This window comes from Phodopus roborovskii, unplaced genomic scaffold (genome assembly GCF_943737965.1).
Source record: "Phodopus roborovskii unplaced genomic scaffold, PHOROB, whole genome shotgun sequence".
Classification (NCBI taxonomy): domain Eukaryota; kingdom Metazoa; phylum Chordata; class Mammalia; order Rodentia; family Cricetidae; genus Phodopus; species Phodopus roborovskii.
In genome coordinates, this window is record NW_026126447.1 from 70,430 (window position 1) to 94,005 (window position 23,576).

Consider the following 23,576-nt stretch of genomic DNA (forward strand, 5'->3'; position numbering starts at 1 on the left):
TTAACGCAGACACGAAGTTTAATTTACCGGATGGGTTAAGTGGAGACTCTGGGCCGGTCGTCAGGCCTTCTGCTCCTTACACCACTGACGCTCTCAGTACTCCAACCGTTTCTCATTAAAAAACAAACCCCGAAGAGATTTCTGGTCCCGAGTGTGCCTCATGCACCGAATCTCGTGACCCTCGGTCACTCGGGACCGGTCTCCCCGCCCCGCCGCTCCTTCACTGCGGGGACGAGCCCAGATCCCATGCACGTGGCGGGCGCGGGGCCCCTTCCGGTGCCCTAGGGGAACACGGCTGATGAAACGCTCCCGGCTGGGCTCGGGAGACGCGGCCGCAGGGAGGCTCGACGGAGGAGTCGGGCTGGGGCGGCGCGCGAGGCGGGCGCGCGGGGGCGGCGGCGCCGGGACTCCTCGGCGCAGAAGGGCCGCAGAGGCTCCGACCCCGCGCGTCCCCGGGTGGCGGTGAGTGTGCGCGGGCCGTGCGCGCGCCCGTGCGCCCGCGCTCGGGGGTTGGGGCCGCGGGGCCTGCGTGCGCGTCCCGCCGCTAAGGCTCGGGTGACCTCTTCCCGCCCCACGCGTCAGGCGTGGGAGCTGCGGGGTAGGGAGGGTGATTTCTGGGGTGAGGGAGCCCTAAGGCTAGAGGGCAGAGACCGGGGAGCCAGCTGCCCAAGGCCAAGGCCAGGTACGAAAGGAGACGCAGGTTCGCACTAAGCTGGCTTTCTGTTCTGGCTCCCTCTGGGTTTTTGCTCCCTGACCTTGGATAGCCTGCTTTCTCTTCCGGGGCTTACTGTCCACATCATTGAAATGGGGCCTTTGAACCCTGTCTAGCCAGGCTTTTCTGTCCTGAACTTTTGGGACTATCACCCCTCTGATTTGTTGGACTTGCAGAATAATGAACTAAGCTGAGTTTGAAGAAGGAAAGCCGCTTTCTGTTTCCTTTCAGGGTAGCCTGCCCGGCAGAAGCTTAGTTGTAGGTGAGGCTGGCTCGGTGCAGAGATGGGACCTCTGGGGCTTGAGTCTGCACAGCCTGCGACTGGAAAATCTGGTTGAAGTGTGTACTCCTAAGGGACTGTCAGGAGTCTCAGCGCTTGCTCCTTCTTTGCTCTGCTTAGCCTTTGTGGGGCTCCCTTACTTGTGTGCTGAAGACTGGAGCAGGGCTGAGGGGATGGTAAATGGTCAGCATCTTCCTTCATCCTCGTGGCCCTGTAGTCTCTGGGTTGGATGGGGATCTGCAGTGGGAACCCTGGACCCATCCCGACCTCTGGTCTGAACGCATTCATATTTGGCATGGCTCCTTTTCAGTCTCCACTTCGGTGAAGCACCTAGGCAGACCGGGAGTCTCTCCTCCCAAGTTGCCCCACTTTGCTGCCTGCTTTCCTCCTCATCTCTCTGGCAATTGTCTCTGCCTGTGCCTTTCCCAGTGGATGGTGATCCCTGAAGGGAGGACTGAACAGAGGCTTCATGTTGCTTTTCTGGTTTTACAGTCGGGGGGCTGGCCCTAGAAGTTTCTCAAGGAATGCTTGTAGAATAGGTTGATGACTGCCACCATCTGTCAGTAACCACTCTTTTCCAAGTGCAGATCTTGTGAATATGGAACTCAGGGTAATCCTAAATTACTCTCCTTGGCCTCACTCCAGGAAATGGAGGCAGAGAAAAGTCCAGTAAGTTGCTCAAGGCCACCTAACTGGGAAGTGGTTGGACTGGGAAGGTTGCTTTTAGCCATCCAACACATGTAGCCTTGGGTGGATGACTGGTGTCTGCTGATTGGGTCTCTGTGGGCAGCTGAGGGGGCTGATGTGGGTGCCGTAATTCTGCCCCCAACACAATGCTTCATTGTGGGATTTTGCAACCAGTGAATCCTGTGCAGTCCCAGGCTTCAGCAATTCCAGTCTGTGTCAGCTCCTCCTGCCTTTTCAACACTCTAGTGTTGTGAGGCAGAAGTGTGGCTGTGAGTCCTCTCTGCCTGGAGCACAGATGTCAAGGTTGTGTCTGCCTTGTGGCTTGGTAGTTGATCAGAGGAAACCGAGAGGTGTCAGTGCTGGGCACAACCTTGTGGCTGTTTTGTGGCTTTTGTACCTCTTGGGGGTATAAGAAGGAAAACAGGCTGGTAAGGTTGCCTGGTAAGTACCCAGTGTGTTTGAGACTGTTGCTGTAGGCCAGGTTGAGGATAAGCAAAGAAGAGGCTGTGTCTTCCTATGGAGGAGTATTGCAGTATGACTGGGATTTATTTCTGGGTTATGCCTGGGAAACGTGGTTTCTTTGGATCTACTCAAAGGTGGTTTCTCGAATAAGCTGAGAGGAAGCCAGACCAGGTTTAAAGGTATGAGGGAATGGTACTGTGGCCTGAGACTCTGGTGCCACATGTTGGAATCCTTCTCTGGCCCTACAGCTAATGGCCACTCAGCTTTGGAGAGGACATGTCTTTTGACTGTGAAACAGGAGAACCATGTTGAGGAAAGGAAGGAACCTGGGCTGTGGGCAGAGTTCTGAACACTATGCTCATACTTGCAGTTATGTTCCTAGAGCAGCTCAGTGAGGCAGGCCTCCCTGCCCCCATTGTACAGATGCTCACAGTAGAGTTCAGGCACAGGGTTGGGGTGGTGTGGTGTGATTGAGTGTTGAAGGTAAATGTCACAGAGCACATGAATGGCTATGCACAGATTCCTGCCCAGGCTTTCTGGCTCCAAAGATTTCAGTATTTTCCTAACATTTTGATTTTGGCCTTGTTAACATCTTTTATCTGTTCTTTGTTGGGAGAAGAGGCTTCCAAGGTACCTTCTAGACTCACCCTTCCTAATTCTGTGACCCTTTAATACAGTTCCTCAAGCTGTGGTGACCCCCAACCGTAAAATTATTTTTGTTGCTACTTCGTAACTGTGATTTTGCTACTGGTATGAATTGCAATGCAAATGTCTGCTTTCCAATGGTCTTTGGGGGACATGGCCCACAGGTTGAGAACCTTTATTCTAGAGTTGAAAGTTGGGCTGGTTTCAGGTACATTGGCCTGCATGGTTGCTCAGGCCTCCTTGTACAGGGTTCTCTTTCCCTACAGTTTGGTTTTGTTTTTCTGCCACCGTCTTAATTCCTTCCGTTTTTGTGTGAGTGTGGGTGCGCATGTGCTGCAACATGACTGCAGAGGTCAAGGCACAACTTTTGAGAGTAGGTTGTTGCCTTCTACCTTGATGATGGGGCAGGGTCTGTCTTCTGTATTTCTTTTTTTAGATTTATTTATTATCACTGTGGGCTTATTTACTTATATTTGTAATATTTTTAAATGAATAAAATATATATTCATTTACTATTATAATAAATTGTACACTTATTTATTACTTTATATGTTTTGTCTGTATGTATGTCTGTATTACGTGTGTGTCTGGTGCCATCAGAGGTCAGAATAGGGTGTTGGATGTCCCGGAACTGGAGTTTTGGATGGCTGTGAGCCACCATGTGGGTTCTGGGAACTGAACCCTAGTCCTCTGTAAGTACATCAAGTGCTCTTAACTCTGGGCTATTTATCCAGCCCCAGGCTCTCTCTTCTTGTTGCCTGGTCCACGAGCCTTCAGCCTTCATCTTCTGCATCTGCCTCCCATCTCACCATAGGAATACTGCGATTGTAGACATGCCTGTCACATTGTCTGGCTTTTTAAATGGGCATCTGGGTTAGAACTCAGGTCTTCAAGCTTGTGAGACAAATGCTTTGCCTGTGGGTCATCTCCCTGACCTCAGATCCTTCTGTTCGGAACAGGAGTCCCCACATTTTTCACTTTGCAGGGTACCCCACACCTGCGCTGCCACTCTTGTTGAAGCATTGAGATAGACAGTGAAGAGGACACACAGAGCTGTTTCTCCCTACAGAGGTCAGTGGCAGTTTGTGTCATCTGCAAGCTTCGAAGCTTCGTACTTTCCCCAGTGTCATCTTCCTTGGTAGCAAGTGAATGTTCCCGAGAACTGTCCATCAGCCATTTACAGGATTGATGTGCTACTCTTGTGTATTTGAGTGGAATATCATTTTCCTAGGGACACATGGCACAGGTTGCAGCAGGTGGGTGACCCAGGAAGTCACTAAGGGAGCCCTTAAGGATCATCCCTACTTTCGCTGATGAAAGTGGCTAAATGTAATGCCTGCTGTGCCTCTGGGTCACCTGATACTGGCCCTGTCTCCATGACCCTTTGGAGCTAACAGCAAAGCCACAGCTTACTGTCCTTATAGTCTTTTCTCAGATAAGAGTTTAGCTGCCAATGTGTCTGTGTTGGCTTTGGCCACCTGGAAACCCCAAAGACCAAAGACTTGCCTCAGTCACAGCAACAGTCTATAAACAGCCACACCAGGAGCAACCGTCTTTCTTTTTTATGAGGCGGGGTTTTCCTGATAGCCTACACCTGTCTGAAACTCACCATGTAGCCCAGGCTTTCAGTGAACTTTTCCATCCTGTTGTCTCTTGCCCCTGTACCACTCAGTGCTGGGATTATCAGCAGGTGTCATGAACCTGGACTGAGGTGTTTTTTGTGTGAGACTGGGTCTCATTGTGTAGCCCTGTCTGGCCTGGAGCTCACTATGAAGATCAAGTAGGTAAACTCACATAAATCTGTCTGCCTCCGTCTCTAGAGTGCTGGCACTGAAGGGTTAAAAGAGTTCATGGAGTATGATCTCTGTCCCCCATTGCCTTCCTGTGTATTGTCTATTGATTCTTTGTAGTGGGCCTTTGGGGGGAGGTCTACTAGATTTGCAGAAACCTATCTGAAGCTCAGGGGGTTAAGTCACATATCCGTGTTTACACAAATAGCAACAGGAGGCGGTGGGACCACACAGTGTTGATCCCTGAACATGGACCTTGCCCAACCGTCTGGCGAGTTCTCCACTTCATGACTGTCAGGACTCTGCCTGTAATCTGTGTTTCCTGTTCCCTGGTTTCGTTTTGTGCATTTTGCAGTGTCTTGTAGGAAGCTGGATATAAGCAGGCCTCCCCATAATACCTGCCTCAGGCTTGCTTACCTGGGCATCTCAGGAAGAAATGAGTGGAGCCTGATGTGGCTGAGCTGGAGAAGACCCATGGCTAGCAGGGGAATTCTGAGCTGAGGCCTGGGGAAGTTTTTGGTTCCTTCTTCCTCGAGAAAGAATTTCCTCAGCAGGATCGGAAAGTCAGCAGTTAGCTTCCTGGTGACCCTCCCTGGCCTTTAGCAACTCCAGCCCCAGGGAAGGCCAGGGAGCCCAGCTCACATTCTTTCTTGTGCTGTTTTTTATAGGCAAGTGGAGGTGAGACGCTGCCCCAGCATGAACTGCATCCCCAGAAACAGGAAGTAGAAGCCAGAACAGCTATCTGTCTGCCATGGCCTGTGAGCCTCCCACAGACCCTGGTGGGGCAGCTGGTCCCCTGCCCACCTCTGTCCTGGGCTGCGGCACCCTGCCTCAAAGGAGCCCTCCTGGCTGGGGGCAAGGTAAGACTGTGATCTGCTCCCCACCCATGATCCCCTTCTCACTATGTCCCGTTTTGTGCTGAACTCGCATTGTAACTGGGGTCTCTGGGTAGCTGGGTGACTCTGGGATTCAGCCCCAGGCCACTTCCCATCGTTTCTTCCCTGTGCTCACTATCACGGCCTCCTGTCACCACCTCAAGCTTGAACATCACTTTCTAGCATGTTTCCTTTTGCAGATGTGTAGTCTGCTGATAGTCAGACCTCCCACTAGACATGTTGTAAAGATCCATCTCTCACCAGGCTAGCCAGGCACCTCCTGCTGCCCAGTTTTCTGTTCTTTTCCAGGGCACTCTGTCTCAGGACCTTGTGCATGATACTCTTCCTACCAGAGCTTTTTTTGGTGCTTGGTTTCCATTCATCCTTCAGGCCTCTGTTCATCCTTCTTTCCTGTGGCAAATTATTTGTTGGCTTAGGTTTAGTTGGGATTTTTTAATGAATCCTCCCTAAAGAATTTATTTAGTATACCAATTATCTATGTGGTAAGTATTGAGTGTCCAGCCTCTCTACCAGAATGGAAGTTCAGGGAGGGTAGGACTCTGTTTCACTCTTCCTGTGTCTGTAGAGCCAGCAGGAGCTCTGCTCCATGAGAGACAGGGAGTCAGTATTGTGCTGAATGACGGGATGGCCGGTAGCGGGGTGTCGCAAGGAGAAACAGCACTGTAAACTGTGGGTGTTCTGTCGGGAATGTGGGGCTTACATAGAGGGCCAGTGCTCAAAAATGGAAAAAGGCAGGTAACTGTGTTATTAAGAAAGCAATTTAAATAGTATACATGCTGTAGCAGAAAGGGACAGGGAGACATATTTTTTCCTTTGAGAATTGAGAAGCATCACCCTGCTGAATTTTAGCAAGTCACTTCTTGCTTCTTGCATCTCTCTCTCTCTCTCTCTCTCAGCCTAGCTTAGGCCTAGAAACAAGTAGAGAACTTGCTGTTCTCATTTTAAGCAACAGATGAAAGATCATGTTGCCAAGAATCCAGGAACTCCTAGTAGAAAGGCAAACAAGAGACTCGGTGAAAGGTCTTTGCAGTGTTTGGGCAAATGCTTGTGGAGCCCAGGGTGTTGTCGTCTAAAGGTGCCAGGCTCTCCTGGGGGAGGTTCATCCTGTGTGGCAAGGAGGGCACCAGTGGAAGACCTCACTGAATGATGGCTATGTTTTGGGCACTACCTCTTCCTCTTGTTTGTTCCACCCCCCTGCCCTCAAATCAACTGTGTAAACTCTTCTGTTTTCTAGACATTTGGCATCTGTTTCCATGTGAACAGCATCCACCTCTTAGGACTCTTGGAGCAAGTGTATAGTGAGGGCTCTAATTCTAGAACAGGGATCTTATTAGCTGCCCTTGTCTCTTTTCTGCCTACCCATTTCCATTTGAGTTGTCTTCAGTTTAATCTTATACTTTTGTCAAAGTATGGGGTGGGGATACAAGCCATATAGTGTTGTCTTATCAGGACTTTTGAGTTCTGAACAGCTTGCTTCAAATTATACCTCACTGGAGCTAGTAACGCACCCACTTGAAGTGCTATCCAGGCTGTCATCTGAATGGTTCACAGTCTCCTGTAGTGGCTGTGACCATTGGTAGGTAGGGAAACAGTTTCTTCTACAGATTTACCTTATTAGTAATAGGCTAGGTCACAGTTTGATCCCCCAAACTTTTTTTCTGTGAACCACTCTTCTTTCAAAAAGAGAGGGGAGAGGGCAAAATAGAAAGTTCTTTTGGACAGGACCTAGAGTTTAGAATTCTATGATGGAATCTTTTAAGATTGGAGGTGCTTTTCCTTCCTGACCTGGGGATGAGAAAATAATACTATCAAGGTTGAGGATTAGTCTTATCATATTCATTTATGTGTCAAATATGTATGCAAGGCACTAAGCCAGCTCAGGCAACCCCATGATGAACAGACCAGTATGGAAGTATGGCCTAAAGGAAGGGCTTAATTAAAACAATTGCACACACACACATACCTATTCTTGTGTTCGGATGAGGCTTTTGGGGGGCAAGGTGTGATGGAGGGCTTTAAACGGATGCAGAGGATGTTGACATTTAACACAGAGGCTGAAAGCTGCCATGGCATCCCTGCAATTCTGCTGTCAGAAGCCCGACTCTGGCCTCCCTGAGCTCACAGTGCAAGGCTGTCTTCCTATCTGGGGGCTCTTAACAAGGCTCTGTGCCCCTTCCCTTCTCCTTCCCAGTGGTACAGACTACCCACAGAGCTTAGCTTGTGACTCCTCCTCCTGTGGTTAACTCTAGCAATGGTGTAGCTCTCTGTGCCCTGCCTCCTTTTAAAGACCATTGCCATTCCATCAGCCCCACTGGGTACCACAAGCTGCTGTCCCTGCTTAAGGCCAGCTGATCTGTGCCCTTCATTCCATACACAGTGCTCATTCCTCTTTGCCTGGCAGCATTGTCTGGGGATGAAGGTGTGGCCATCTGGGGGCTGATGTTTTGTGGTAGTTATTTAGATCTGATATTTGGCTCTTTGCTGGGATTTAAATTCTTCAACTGGACTTCCTGTTCAGGGCTTGACCAAACATCTATCTCGTCAGGCCCCTAATAGAGTTGGTTGTTCAGCCTCTGTTTATATATACCTTGTGACGGGGCACTCACACCTACCCATTCTTTGTGGGATGCCTTTCTGTCTTGAGAAGTTATGAATTATACAGTTAACCAATGTGAGCTTTAGTTTTGCCTCCTGGGAGATTCCCAATCAAGCTACATCCTTAGGGACTGGGTGTAGCCACCATGGCCCCCTTTATCACGAGAAGGTACTCCCAGCCTGAGGTGCGATGCGATGCCTTCAGTTCTGAACTTCCCCAGAGGCGCTCCTGCTTGGCCCACTGATGCACCGATCTGCTTGCAGAGTTGCACAATGGCCAGGTCCTCACAGTCCTCCGGATCGACAATACCTGTGCACCCATTTCCTTCGACCTGGGAGCTGTAGAAGAGCAACTGCAGGCCTGGGGCATTCAGGTGAGTACTGGCTGATTGAAGCTGTGTTTATTGACAAAGGATCTGTCACTGAGCATGGAGCTGGCTGATCCACCTAGATTGGCTGCCAGGGAGTTATTTAACATGGGTGCTAGGAATCCAAACTTAAGTCTTCATGCTTATGTAGCCACTTCACCCACTGATCCATCTCCCCAAACCCCAAACCTTTCCTAAACCATTGTCCAGATTAATGAAGAGTTTGTGTGTGTATTATTGTACTGCATTCTCAGGTGACATATTTTTCCACTTGGAAAAAGTTGTATTTATGATGACGTTTGTCACCATGTGTATGTAGGTGGGTGGGTACATGTACATGTGTGCTGGGGTGCATTTGTGGAAGTCAGGACTTAAGTGTGGGGTCTCTTCTTTCCCTTTGCCTTTCTCTGGATTCTGAGGGATGAACTTGGGTCGCCAGGCTTGCATCATTTACTGGCAAGCTCCTTTACCCCATGAGATGTCCCCTGTTGAGATATAATCTTAAGTGGCTAGTTCCTTTGGTGACTCTGTTTCTGTAGGGCTGGTGCTATGCAGATACTCTGGTTTGGACAAGAGAACCTGCACCCTCAGTGCTTGGGACTGTGTATGGAATATCAGATGGTAGCATTGATAGGCTGGCTCTGAGATGCTCAGTGCTCACTGTATGACTCTCACTCTGCTGAGGACGCTTGAGACCATCTCACTGAGCACACACCCACCCCTACAGTGCCTCCACCCCTCCTCTGTTTTAGAGAGGAGGAAGCCAGGCTTCAGGGAAGGTTTCACTTGGTCCAAGTTACCCAGCACCTGAGTGACATGACTCTGGTGAGTTTGACCCAGGGCCTGTGTCTTGCCCAAGGCTGCCTATGCTTGTTGGAAGGTACTGAGACTCAGGCTGTGTGGTTCCTCTGCAGGATGCCCTGGTTCTCAGGTCCCTGCAGTTAGACTGCACCCTAGGATTCCCAGTCTGTGCTCTGAGCCTCCCCTTCTGCCCTCTAAGATGCCTCGAATTTGCTTTACCCTCCTCCCATGAGGGTACTGCTTACTGGCAGGAAGGAGGTGGGGAGTGGCTGTCCTGTAACTGATGACCTCTTTGTCTTGGGTAACATAGGTCCCTGCTGAGCAATACAGGAACTTGGCTGAGAGTGCCCTCTTGGAACCTCAAGTGAGGAGATACATCATCTACAACTCCAGGCCCATGCGGCTGGCCTTTGCTGTTGTAAGTAGTAGTTTAGGCCCACACTGCTTCCCACCTTGGCCTCAGGGTGTAAGCAGGCATATAAGGGGAGGAGGAATCCAGTTGCCTTTGCAAGCCTAGTATCAAAGATGGATTTGGTGTGGAAGGGATCAGTAGGGGTTGGGATTGGGTGTAGGCCACCAGACTCCCGACTCAGTGTTTACCCTTGGTCAAGACTTTTCTCTCTGGGATTTGGTTTTCCTTTTGTTCACAGAAAGGTGTGTTTCCTGTATACATAGTGTGCATACACACAAATACATGCAAGTACCTTCCTGTATGTGCATATGCTTGCAAACATATACCTGTGACTACATATCCACACACAGAAGCATGTGCATACATGGCCAAGCAGTGTGTGAACCTAGGCTATCTGAATCCTGAGGCTGAACCTTATTTCTGACTTCTGGCTTCTGTATGTGTGTATGGCCCACTTAACCCTGCCTGGGGACTAGCATTTAACAATTCCCTAACAAGTACTGGACTATGAAATGGTACCCTGTCAGTCCTAGAACAGCCTTGTGAAGTAGGCATGGTTATTCCCAGTTCACAGGTGGGGAAACCGAGTCTTAGAGAGGTACCATAGCTTGTCCTAAGCCATACCACAAGGCAAAGATTGCTGTGGAGTTTAGACACAGAGTACCTTCCAGAGTGCCCTGCCCTTTTGTGTTTCATTTAGAATTGGGGTCAGGAGGATTTAGGAGTGAGGGGTCAAACTTGAGTGGTCTCAAACTTTACCCCAAGTCAGGTTTGACTACCTATTTCAATAGGTCAACTAAAAGAACCAAATTAAAAGTGGAGTGCATCAAAAGGAGATCTATCCAATGTGGCCACATTGGAAAGAGTGACAAGGAGATCCAGCAAACACTCCAGAGGTCCTGGAGGGACAGCAAAGTTGAAGTAGATAGCCAAGGCCACACATATCTGAGCAGTCCAGTCACGATGTGGCCCCTCTCACCTCTGGCTCATTGTTATCTGGGTCTCAGTCTCATCCAGCGAGGTGGTTTGAGCAGTTGTAATGAACTTTGTGTAATATCTCTTTCTGGGAGACTAGTCACCCTGTGGCTGGTGCTATTTCCCAGCATGAGATTCCTAGCAGAATTCCCATTTCTTTGGGGTCCATAGTTTCAATAGCCTGGTAATCAGATTGAGAGACAAAAGTGTCTCTTTAGAATATCTTCATTTCTGCCAGGCCAGTTAGAACCTGTTATCAAGATTGACTTAATAAGCAGGGAGTAGGAGCTCAGGTTCTAGGGTTGGCATGCATTCTTCCTGGCCCCTGAGAGGCAGTTTGACCTGAAGGGGTGCCCATGAGTGGAGCTGCTGTCCCTGACAGTGCCATGCCTTCCTCTGTCTTCTACAGGTATTCTACGTGGTGGTGTGGGCCAACATCTACTCCACCAGCCAGATGTTTGCCCTGGGCAACCAGTGGGCAGGCGTGCTGCTTGCCACTCTTACTGCTGTCAGCCTGACCCTGACCCTTGTGCTGGTCTTTGAGAGACAGCAGAGAAAGGTAAGCTGTCTGGGGCCTTTTCTGTTCCCTCCATAGGGCTTGGGACTCTGATACTTTAATTCTGCCTCAGGTAGCTCCTTCAACTACCCTCATGGCTGCACACTCATGACTAACAGAAATAGGTTCACATGTGAAGCTAAATCTTCTCTGTTGTCCTCCCCTCCCCCCACCCCTGCCCTCACTCTTTCAACAGTTTCTTACCATGTAGGCCCATGACCTAGAATTTGCTATGTAGACTAGGCTGGTCTGCCTCTGCCTTGTGAGTGCTGGAATTATAGGCATGTGGCCCCTCATGTTGCTCTTGTTTTGTTTGTTCTTTCGAGGTGGGGTCTTCTTGTGTAGCTTAGGTTGGCCCCAAACTCATGATCCTTCTCCTAAGGGCAAGGACTACAGGCTGTGCCTCTATGCTCTTCCTCCCCTCCTCTTTTCCCTTTCCTGCCTTGCTCCCCCCAAAGGTTACTCTGTCTCCCTTTAGTGCTTTTCAGTTCACTATCTGATGGCCTGTGGCTTTGGCTGCTCACTGGGGCAGTTGCGTGTGGTGTGCAAAGCCACTTGCCTCTTGGCCAAGGAGCAAAGGCTCTTTGTTCTCTCTTCTTTCTTTGTGTTCTTACCCAGCGGCTACAGACTGTTGTTTTTTTGTTCCAAAAGCCAGCTGTTTCAAGAGCAGTTCCCAGTAGCCAGCATTCCTGCAGCACTCTAGTTAGCTGAGCTTGCACATACACCTCTCCCTGACCTGCACAATACCTTGTGATTGTCAGGGAGGGAAGGTCACAGCCCACCTCAGTGTAGTGCCAGGGCAGGAGGAGGGTTGGGGAGGCGGTGCCATTGTTCCTCTGTGGGTGATTCGGTGCTTCACTAACATCCTGGCCTCACTTAACTTCTTTAGCAACCTGAGAGCAGGGAGTGGGCTCAGAGAGTTAGGGAACTTGTCTTGGATCTCATAAGTGGAGAGCCAGGGTTAAAGCCAAGCTTATGATCCCTGATCATCTGTAGAGAGGATGTGCTCTGCAGCTCGCTGTGTCCCTCCCTGGGTTAGTGTCCATGTGTGCCTGTGCCTGTGCCCACCTTTTCATGGATGGTAGGTTGTCAGACCTTTCCATGGAAACACCTTGTGACTCTGGACAGAGGCCTTTACAGACAGGGAGCAAGGGTCCTCAGGCTCCCTGCTGCTAAGTGACAAGGCTATAACTCAAGGTTTGACTGCTTAGTCCAGGTCACCTTCTTAGCTTCTAGAGTGTGGCATCCAGCGCTGCTGTCCCGAATATAGACTTCTTTCCTTACAATCTCACGGTTAGGAGTGTCCCTGGGCCAGAGATTGACAGGGCTCCTGGGGGGGGTACGTCTGCTTCTTGACCTCTTCCAGCCCCACTTTAAGGACCCCATGGTTATGTTGCTTCCCCTGGGTTTGCTGAGCCCCTCTCCCTGGTGTGAGGTCAGCTGAGCAGCTTCTGCTCTGGTCCACTGTGCTGTGTAACACTGCATTCTCAGGTTCTGGGAAGGGGCTCGATGTCTTTTAGGCTATTATTCTGCCTAGCTCAGGATGCTGTCTTTGGTTACTTGGAGAAGCACCTGTCCCCATGTCTGGAATCCCTGGACTACTGCTTGCTGCTCCCAAATCCTTAGCAAGTGCTCCACTTCTGCGTGGCTTGGCTTCATGTTGACAAATTCCATTTCATGCCTGTGTTCACAGGGACAAATTAGGACTCTGTGGCCTAATCATTCTGAAAGGATCTTTGTTGGGCTTTGCTTCGAGTCTGACAGGATAACATTACCCTGGGGCTCTGCTCAGGCCTTTATAATCCATATGCTCTGTCTATAAACAGAGTCTCCTGCTCCTGCTAGGAGATGCTTCTTTGGAAAGAGGAGAAAACAAGCCATCAACCTAAAGAGGAAGAGGTGAAGAGGAGAGCTGGCAGGTGTCCTACTCACGCAGTCCACTTGCAGATGCAGTGTGACTCACGCAGTCCAGTGTTGCCTGCTGGATGCAAGGCCTCCTCCCTGCCCCATCTACTTTTATGCAGCTGTACTGCAAAGCTAGGGAGTACCAGGTGAGGTGCTAGACACAGGTCACAGAGAAGGATCTGCTTTCTGCTTGCAGGTGCAGCCAGGGCCCTGTGTGAAGATCTCCAAAATGATTCTCTAGGCTCTTTGGTCACTTGAGAAACCCTAACAAGGTCCTATGTTACTAGTACTGATATCCATTCTCTGTGTTCATTCTGTGTACTCTGTGCTGAGAGCTTGATGTCTGTGCCTAACAGTGTTGTAGGGACACAGAATTCTCCTGTGATTTGTTAGCCCTACAACCTGGGGCGAGCCAAGTCCAATGCCATGGACCTCAATTTCCTCATCAGAAAATGGCATGACAGCTCTGGCTCTGTCATAGGGTGCTCATGAGAATTAACAGACCTATTTTATGTGGAAAGCACTTACAATAGTACTTAGTATAAAATAACTGCTCAGTAAGTAATAATTGTTATTGTTGACTTTGTTTGCTAGTGAAGAAAGGCTGACAGAAGAACTAACCTTGGCCACATAGCTCTCCTTACTCTTCCTCTAGATCTCAGTTCATGGCTCTCCAGCCCCTAGGATTTCTTTGTTTGTTTGTTTGAGACAGGGTCTCTACATAGTCCTGAGTGTCCTGGAACTCTATGTAGACCAGGCTGGCCTCAAACTCACAGAGATATACCTTCCTCTGTCTTCCTTGTACTTGGATTAAAGGTACACAGCTGGCCCCAGTCATTTCTTATCAGGACCCTGCAGACCTCTCCTTCCTAGTTGTGACCCTTAGGATTAGTACCCTCTCTGCATCACTTGGCATCTGTAACAGCCTCAAGATTTCATTCCTTCTCCATTTCTCCCCTCATGTGATGAGTGATTAGCCTTTCTCAAGAACAGAAGGGTGGTGCAATAGCCAAGACTCTGCCTCATGTCCAACCCCAGAGTACAGCACACAGGCAGGAAGCCCCTAGAGATGCCCATGTGTGGCCAGGAAATTATGGCATTTCAGTCCATGTTACCTATCATATTGACACTCCTGGCCAACAGGTGTGGGATGTCCACCCTTGAGTGGTCCACCTGCAGTGGCTCATTTTGTCATTATTAAGGAGCATAAGTCAGGGGAGTTTCCATCTCTGGTTTAGGATGAGGACTTGGAGGTAAATGACCTGCCCAGGATGACACAGGCAGTGGGTCCAGAGTCAGGATTTGAACTCTCAGTGAGTTTCCCAACAGGTGATCAAGACTGACCAGAACTCTGGTTAAAGACAGTGAAAGCATTTTCTGGCACTGTGACCCCTGGTGAACCCCAACTCTACTCTGGTTGTGTGTGCACAGTGGAGTTAAGATGACATGCTGGTACATTCTAGATAGTTTATTTATTTATTTATTGGTTTTGTTTTTCCTTTTACACTTCTTCTGTGCCTAGGGAGACCAGGGGATAGGTCATTGGCATGTAGAATTTTTTCATGGGCCAATCCTCCAGTGACAGGCTTGTGCTGGTCACCTTAACCCTCTTCCACTGAGTGCCCAGCATTGTCTGTCTCTGTGGGACCCTGCAAAAGAGCCCCTGCACATTTCCAGTTTTTCTGAGGGGGCTCACTGCTTTGGAGAGCCCTTGTCTTCTACTTCTACTAAAGACTCTGAGGGTCTCTTCTCCAGGCTATTGCCTTGGGTTCTGTCACTCCTCTCTCTTCCCCTCTCTAGTCTCCTTGGTTTCTGCCAGCTGCAGATTTGACATTGACGGGTATGATGGGTAGGAGACAAAAGAAACTGCTTCTCTGAGGGCCAGGTACTGTGCTGGGAGCTTTAGAAGTGAGCTTATTAGCAGGAGGCGTGCCTGCTAGCTGTAGGTGGGCCTGTTAGTACAATGTGGGCCCGCTAGCAGAAGTGGGCCTGTTAGCAGAAGTGGGCCTTTAGCATAAGTGGGCCTGTTAGCATGTGGCTTGGTGGAACACATCTCACTCCTGACTTGCTGGAGACTGAGGCCTGGGGATCTTAAATTTGAGTTCCTGTTTCAAAAAAGAGAAAGGGAGAAACAGTAGCTGTGTTGTTAATAGAGCTGGTTCTTGGTTCTTTCCACACCAAATAGACCATCTGTCCCTGGCATTCCCTAAGATCCACTACATTATAAATTCATCTACCCTTGGGCTAAAGACTTCCTTAGCAACTCTCAGTGAGCTCTCTACTCACTCCTAGGAGGCAGGGGTGTGGTTTCTTTTCTTTCTTTCTTTTTTTTTTCCTTAATCTTCAGTCTAAAACAGACAGACTCAATGGAGGGACATGGGCAGTATGGCAGAGCCAGGTTTTAGCCCAAGTTGTCTCATACCGAATTCACCCTAGGGGGAAAATAGAGGTGTCTTGAGTGTGTAGCTTCTGGGAGAGAGACAACTGTGATGTCCAGGGCCAAGGAGCTCCTTGGAAACTTCCTTGGAGGTCAGCCTTGAACTTGGCACTTGTCTTTTAGGCTAACACTAACACAGACCTGAGGCTGGTGGCCACCAATGGAGCCCTTCTGAGACACCGGGTGCTGCTGGGGGTGACTGACTCAGTGGAAGGATGCCAGAGTGTGATTCAGGTATGGTCTCAGAGTGACCTCCCTTGGTGGCCTGCTTGCAGGTGGCCTTTTGTTCCCCTGGCCTGCATTGTGAGATCCAGTGTCTGCTGTGTTGCTTTGAGTGGTCCTCCCTCCCGCTCCCAGTTCCTGTGTCTCCTGCAGGACTCCTCTGGGTTGAACCCTGTAGTTGGGCACTGTAGGAATCAAGGTCCCTGAAGAGTCCCTGTGCAGTATGAGCCTGCATTACCTATGAGGATACATACCCATGTATGATGCCATGGCATACATACAGTCACAGTGGCTTTGAAGGGACAGTGAAAGCTCATGGTGGCCCAGGGCTGCAGCCAAGTGGCATGGCAGGAGAGATGAGGTTGGAAGGGCTGTATGATGCTCAGTTGTTTTCTGTGTCTCCAGGGCAGTACAGAGATCTTAAAGTAGGAAGTCATGCATGGGACATTCGTGGCTGAGGCTGGATTTGATCCTGGCTGCCCATGCTCAGTGCTTAATGTAGTTGAATGTTTTATCTGTAGTCCTGGTAAGATCTCACCTTCATTTTTGTGGAGCAGGAATGTACTTTACTATTAGTCTACAAGTGAAGATAGCAAGGCTTAGGGAAGAGGCACAACCTACATAGTCAGGAATGCAGAGCTGGGTTTCAGCCCAGGCTTCCTTGGCATACATATGCCTTATAGCCCTTTGCTTCATGGATACCCAGGGATGCCTAGAGTATGTGTGCACAGGGAAGCTAGGATATGTGCCTTCTATACATGTGACAGATGTTTGCTGAGAGTTTCCACATGCCAGTGTTCTCTGGGCAGAGCTGGGGGTGAGGACACACAGGTCCTAGTTTCGTGGAGCTGATCACACCTGGAATAGCATGACGTGTAAAGTTATCTTGTTTGGGATATTGGCCCAAGATTCCTGGAAGTTCAAATGGGACCTTTGCATCTCTGGAGTCCACAACTCCTTCCTAGCTTCATTCATTTCCAATTCTTCTCTATCCCTGACATTCAGGAGGGACCCTGGGATGTAGATGAATCTGTGAGTATTTAAGTAACTAATGAAGGGACACATCTTTTCAGCCAGTGGTCTCTTTCATCTTCACAATGACATTTTAGAATGAGATAATGCAATGTCTGGAGGTCTTTCAGAAACCTTATGGGTGCTGGGTGATGTGACACTCAATTGGGTGGGCATGGAGTGAGTTGTTAAAGATGTCTCATCTCCTGTGTGTGTTTGGAAATGTTTTCACAGTAAAAAGATAAAGAAACAAAAGGTAGGTATATGAATAGATCCTTCTTGGGGGTGAGCTAGTGGGAGAGACTATCTGGCAGGGGCTGTGACTTTTGGTCTCATGGGTCAGTTTCCCTGAGCAGGAAGCAAAGTGGTGGATGCAGATGTTAGACTCAGGATTCTACTTTTCTGCAGAAAGAACTTGGTTCTTGTGTATGTGGTACCTTCAAGGCATCTCAATGGATATGGAAGGTTTCGGCCTAGTAAGGGTAACCTGGCCTGGGGGCTGCTGAGGCTGAGGTGGAAGGAGAGGTTGGGGATATCAGCCAGATGTCTTTCTTACTTGCACCCCTTCCACTGAGAACATCTTGGAACTTGGTCCTGGTTGGTGGGGGATGTCATTTGTAGGGGTGTTTCTCTTTTGTGTGGTCTGTGGGAAATGGGGCCTAGCCATTTTGTTCATGGTTGGACATATTCTGAACCTGCTTTCAAAGCCATGTTTTGGGGGTTGACCATGTAGCTTAGTGATAGTATCCTGGCTTTGATTTCCAGTACTACCATTTTACCCCCGCAAGCTGTACAAATAAGCTGCAGTCACATGGTTCCTTCCAGACAGCAGGCCATGTCAGGTGGTTGTCAAAAGGGTGGGAGCTGGATGAAGAGCAGGAGCTTGAGGGTAAACTCGGGGTCAGAAATTTAAGGGCAGGCCGCTTCTGCTTCTCTCCCTCCACAGCTCTGGTTTGTCTACTTTGACCTGGAGAACTGTGTGCAGTTTCTGTCTGACCATGTTCAGGAAATGAAGAGGAACCAAGAGGTAAGATGGCCAGCACCTTTCCCAGGATCAGCCGTTTCCTGGGATCTCAACACCCTGAGGTGAGGATTCCCCTGGCACCTTGTTCCTGGCTGGCTAGAACCTGTGGCTTCAGGCTGGGTTCATACCCTAGCTTGTTCACTTGGAGTGCATGTATAGACACTTGCATTGCAGGCTGTGGTGACCATATGTAAACATGGAAGGCAGAGGCCTTCAGCAGCTATCTAGGACCCTGCCTTTTCAGGGAATAGCATGATCTCACTGGCATGGCTCACAGGAGTCAGCTGCCTGGCTCTTTAGCTAGTTCCTCCCTGTCAAAGTCTGTCCACCAGACTTAGAACACTTCTGTGTCCCCTCTGTTTCCTTTGTAGTCCTTGCTGAGAAGCAGATTAAGCCAGCTATGTGTTGTCATGGAGACGGGAGTGAGCCCTGTGGTGGAAGGGCCTGAGGATTTGGAGGATGCCCCCCTCCTGCCCAGTCCCGGTCCTCAGGAAAGACCACTCATGCAGACTGAACTCTATCAGCTTGTTCCAGAGGCTGAGCCAGAGGTAATGGTGCCACAGCAGTGGTGAGGTCCTCCCTTGTAGGCCCATGTGTGATCATGGTCCTAGCCATAGCTCAGGTTTTAGGTCTTGGGGTTATAGCTTCTCTGAATTGTTAAAGACCATTCAAATCTTGCAAAGCTGTCTTTTCATTCTTTTTGTTGTTTACTCCAATACATATTTTCATTTGTTCTGACACTTTTCTTGTTTGAGACAGAGTTTTGCTATGTAACCCAGATTGGCATATCTAGCTGCTGGGATGGTAAGCTTCATCTTTACACCAGTTCTTTATAGTTCATGGGAAATAACTTTGTACTTCCTGGGACTTTTGGTTGCATGTTTAAATATCTTGGCCATCCTTTTTGATAGCCACACTGCAAGGACCATTGCATGTTGATGGGTCATAGCCTGTCATCATTTAGGTGAATATTGATTTTTTTTATTGTTGCTGCACATGACATGGTAACACATACTTGTAATTCCACCACTTAAGAGGTAGAAGTAGGAGAATTGTAGGTCTAAGGCCAGTCTGGACTACATAGGGAGACCCTGTCTCAAAAAATATTCTGTTGATTGATTGATCAATCACATGTTCATGTCTCAAAATCTGTATATCTGTCATTTCCCATCCATCCATCTATAGTGATCCATCATGATCCATTCATCTGTTCATCCATCCATCCGTTCATTATCATCCATCCATTCATCCATCTGTTCCTTCATCTGTCCATCCATCCATCCATCCATCCATCCTTCCATCTCCATTATCTATCATCATCCATCAATCATCCACCTACTCACCTACTTAAATCCTAGTCACTGTTTGGATCTGGTGTGTGAATCCTTTCAGTTCTGGCTATATCAGCCCCAGAACCATGCCAAGTTCTGTTTTTTTGGCTGTGTGTGGGGTCTGGTTGATGGCAGACCTGTGAACTATGAGGACAGACCCAAGTGGTAGGAATGACCTTAGATGGCATTTGGAGCTTTGGCAATAACTTGCATTTTCCTTTCATTCTGGGGTTTTAGAGAATCAAAGTCCAGCCTGACCCAATCTCCCTCTTTTGCATTGGTTTGATTCTGGGGGTTCCCAGAGGGGTTTATAAGAGAGAAAATCATGGCTGTGTTAGTCTTTCACTTTTTTTTTTTTTTTCCTGAGCAGAAAGGACTGATAAGGTGACATGCTTTATTCAAGTGGCTTGTGTGTCTGGGTTATCATGCATTAACCCTTTCAAGTTATTCTTTCAAATTTGCTCAAACCCATAGAAACACAATTTCCTGTCATGAATATCAAATGTGTATGTGTGTGTATACATGTTTGGAAAGTAGCTTATAGTTAGCTAGGGAAAATAATAGCCTCTACCCAGGTTTCAATGGGCAGCTAGACAACCCTGTGTCTGGAGGAGATCAGAGTCTGTGACAGATGGAGAAAGTCAGAACAGCTTCTCACGTCTGTAAGGATTTTTATCCTGCAAAGAATTTGTTAGTGCATCCCTGAGGTCTGGATGACCTTCTCTTCTTTGATGGGTAGAGTGAGACTGACCCAGGCTCTCAGAATGAGGGAGAAGGAAGAAGAGAGCAGAAGCCCCCTGCAGAGTCTCAGTTTGGCTGTAGAACATTAATTCTTACAGTTTTGATCTTGTTTGGCCTGAGTAGATGAGGCCGGTATGAGCTAGTAAAAGGCACGCCGTTTGTGTTTTCAGTATCCTCTAGCCTAGCATAAAAGAAAGCTTAAGAAAAAGCCAGTCTGGGTTAGAGAGACAGTTCAGTGGTTAAGAGCACCAACAGCTCTTCCAGAGGACCTGGGTTCAATTCCCAGCACCCACATGGCAGCTCATAATTGTCTGTAATTCCACTTCCAGAGGGCCCAACACTCATGGCAAAACACCAATGTACATAAAATAAAAATAAATAAAAAAAAAAAAAAAAGAAAGACAAAGCCAATTCTAGGGGCCCTTTGGGATGAGCTGCTTGTGTTTTTATGTTGTTCTGAGGCACAGTCTCACTGTGTAGCCCATGTTGGCCTTGAACTCTGTGTGTAGTCCTTCTTTCTTACTTCCAAATGCTAAGGTTACAGGATCGAGCCTGGCTTCTGCTTCTTAATATTGGTGATGGAACAAGTGCTATTTACTGAGTACCACACAGGTCATACTACCAGTGAAGACAATGCCTCAGTCAGGCAGGGACTTGCCCAATGAGCTGCAGGGTGGAGCTAGAATTCCTCTGTGTCCCTGATCTCAGCACCTGTTTTTAATTACTAGTTCCATACATGAAGCCTCTTTGGACCCCACACCTGATGTTATTACATTTAGGTGGACACAAGTGAGGAATTTAAGCCTCTCCCCTGCAATCTCAACTGGTCCACAAGTGAGTGGAACTTTTAGAGACCACATGTGTTAAGAGAATGAATGACATCCAATTTAAAATAATTCTCTTTATGCTTTGTGTGTGTGTGTGTGTGTGTGTGTGTGTGTGTGTGTGTGTGTGTGTGTGTGTTTTCATCTTGGTAAGATACACACATTAGATTCTCCATCATTGTTGCATGCCTTTCATCACCTCCCATCTTCAGAATGTTTCCTCTGCTGAACACCACACACATCAACACTAGAACCTCGGACCACTGCCTCCTGCATGCATAGTATTTGTTCCTTTGTGGTAGTCGGTTTTCATAAGCAAACTGTTATTATGTCTACCACGCACCATATGTGAACTGAATGTCTCCTGTCATGGGACTTTTCTCCCCATGCAGCCCCCATTAGTGATTTTCTTCAAGTGAGTTGGTCTGACCTCATGGACCTTACAGATTCATGGGTTTTGGAAAGTCTAAAGTGGGCGTAGGTGGGGAGGGGTGGGATGGGAGTGATACTTTTCCAGTGCTCTGAGGTTGCAGGTCTACTGGGGACATACTAACATCTGTGGTGGTGGGATGGAACCTAGGGCGTCAGGCATGCCAATGACTTGGTTTGCTTCTGAGCAGAACCCTCTGTCTTTATGTGTCTTGTTAGTAAAGTTTCTTTGGGGATGAAGCAGCCAAGGTCATGCCAGCTCTAGTGAGTTTCAGAATGGGGGTTCTTGGCCAGACTGCATCTTCCAAGAGCTACAGGCACTGGTCTGGCTTGTTCTTCCCATTGAGCATCCCTCCTGGGTAGGGCAGGAGGATGATTTAGATTTCTCCTGTGCCTAAGCCCCATCACCCTCAGGTCTGTCTGTATGCTCATGTTTCTTTTGCAGGAGATGGCCCGGCAGCTATTGGCAGTGTTTGGTGGCTACTACACTCGGCTTCTGGTGACTTCTCAGCTGCCCCAGCCAATGGGAACTAGACACACAGACTCTGCAGGGGTCCCATGCCCCTGCCAGCTCATAGAAGCACACATTCTGGGCACTGGATGTTGCCCATACCTGGCCAGGTGACCTAGGGACAAAGTGTTCATCTTCCTCCAAGACTGAGAAGTAGGGGAGGAGTCAGGAGCCTGATGTGGTTGACAGTGAGCTCAGATGAAATCAGCATTTGGGAACACTTTGGAGAGACTCTGTCTTGTTGATAATGGGGTCATCAAGTGTACGCCAGATGCCTTGTTGGCATCATATGCTGTCCTGGCCTTGCTGAATCTGGTGGCTGAGCTGGAATTGCCTGGGCCTGCAGCCTGGGTAGAGGATACATTCTGTTGCCTGTGGAGCATCAGAGACCTGTAGCTGACTCCTCAGTGCTCCGAAAAGGATGCTGCTCTCTCCAAATTGCTCCAGGCTGCTGATGTCAAAAGCCCACTCATTTCCAGAATGAGGGAAAGTCTCAGAAGGATGAACCAGCTTGCCGTCTGTTAGCACATGAGCTGTAGATGACAGGCTTGGAGAACAGGGGTGAGGAGACCAGGGTTTGTCACCAAGGGGCACTTGGAAAAGAAGACCCTGTTGGTGGCACTCAGACTGGTTTTGAGCAGCCACATGCTGGCTTGTGCTGTTAATTCTCTCCTTCAGAGGAACAGTGGTGCTTTCTGACACTCCACTGTTCTGGAACAAAGTGTGATCAGGGTTTGAATAAAGAGTTCAGAGACTTCTCCAAGAGTTTGAAGACTGCCCACAGCCCTCATCTTTGTAAAGGTCCAGCTCCAAGAACCAGCTTTGTGATTTCTGTTCCCCACAAATCACCATTATAAGTTGGAACTCTTCCCTGAACTGGCAGATGTATTTGTTCCTGTTGGACTCTTACTCATACTTCAAAACCCGCTTTCCTTAGACCTTCTGCTGCTTTGCATCTCATTGACATTCCTGATGGAGCTGCTCCTATTATTGATATATTCTATCATTCCATTTTTCTCCTGTACAGACATACCTCTTTTTCTACTGAGACCGTAAACTCCTCAGGATCCAACACTGTACCCATCTTCCTTTTGTGAATGACCTGGACTTGCTTAGAACAAAATAATTCTGAAAAGTCCCATGGATCGGATGCCTTATTATGGCAAGTTGTTCTGCCAACATGGTTGAATGATAAGACCCAGGTCATGATGGACCAGAATTCTGGTTTTGAGCTGTGTCACTTTATTTGTCCATCCTCCATGTGCTGGAAGATTCTGGCCATTTCCAGCTTATTGTGCTCTTTGTTATTCTTACCTCATGCACCAAGTGCTCCCCTGACCCCTGACTCCAGGCTGAGGTATTCTTGGTGATGTGAGCTGGATTCTTGTTTGTGCACTTCTGCCATCTCTAGGGCTGTGTGGCCATGGCTGAGTGCAGTGCCTTCTCCGTGTGTCCACCGACCCTTTTGTAGAGCCCTGTGGTGGACCGAAATGGCACAGTGCAGGAGACTTTCTGAGTAAGACACATCCTACCTCTTTGTTTTCTCTGAGCCCAAGATGGAGGAGTACCCCAGCCATGTCCTGAGACAGCTTTGCTCAATGAAATTGTTCACTGTCTTGATCCACTGTGGGAAATGTTACAGAATTTGATCAAGGGAGCCTATGTGTGTCATTTGGTCCCATCAGTATGATAATGGAGAATAAAACTGTGTTTGGTGAATGACTGAGCAGCTTGGCTCATGGAGGCTTGGTGCGGTCCTCCCACATTCTCCCTAGAACTTCTGCCTCCCTGCTGGGTGGGGCATATGGGTTGAGCTCATGGTAGACATCCATATGTCTCACCTCCTTTCCAAGGTTGCCATGAAGATGAACCATCTGACTCCAGCCTGCTCTTTAATCATTTTTTTATATTTTATTTTTAATCATATCTGTGCATGTAAGTGCTGGGAATTAAACTCCGGTC

The 23,576-nt window shown here is 48.5% G+C and overlaps 1 protein-coding gene across 3 annotated transcripts; it reads left to right on the forward strand.

The window, feature by feature from the left end:
• The first annotated feature begins 357 nt into the window (after nt 1-357).
• Tmem268 (transmembrane protein 268) lies at nt 358-23,341 on the forward strand. 3 transcript variants are annotated; one of them, XM_051188020.1, is made up of 9 exons: nt 358-462; nt 5,245-5,436; nt 8,332-8,441; nt 9,547-9,654; nt 11,033-11,182; nt 15,645-15,755; nt 17,701-17,781; nt 18,150-18,326; nt 21,549-23,341. In XM_051188020.1, the coding sequence occupies exons 2-9, from the start codon at nt 5,328-5,330 to the stop codon at nt 21,726-21,728; spliced, it is 1,026 nt and encodes a 341-aa protein (XP_051043977.1). In that variant the 5' UTR covers nt 358-462; nt 5,245-5,327; the 3' UTR covers nt 21,729-23,341. The 3 variants fall into 3 exon arrangements, with proteins under 3 accessions (XP_051043977.1, XP_051043978.1, XP_051043979.1); XM_051188021.1 differs by lacking the exon at nt 358-462 and adding an exon at nt 505-682; XM_051188022.1 differs by lacking the exon at nt 358-462 and adding an exon at nt 3,772-3,857.
• Nucleotides 23,342-23,576: the final 235 nt, after the last annotated feature.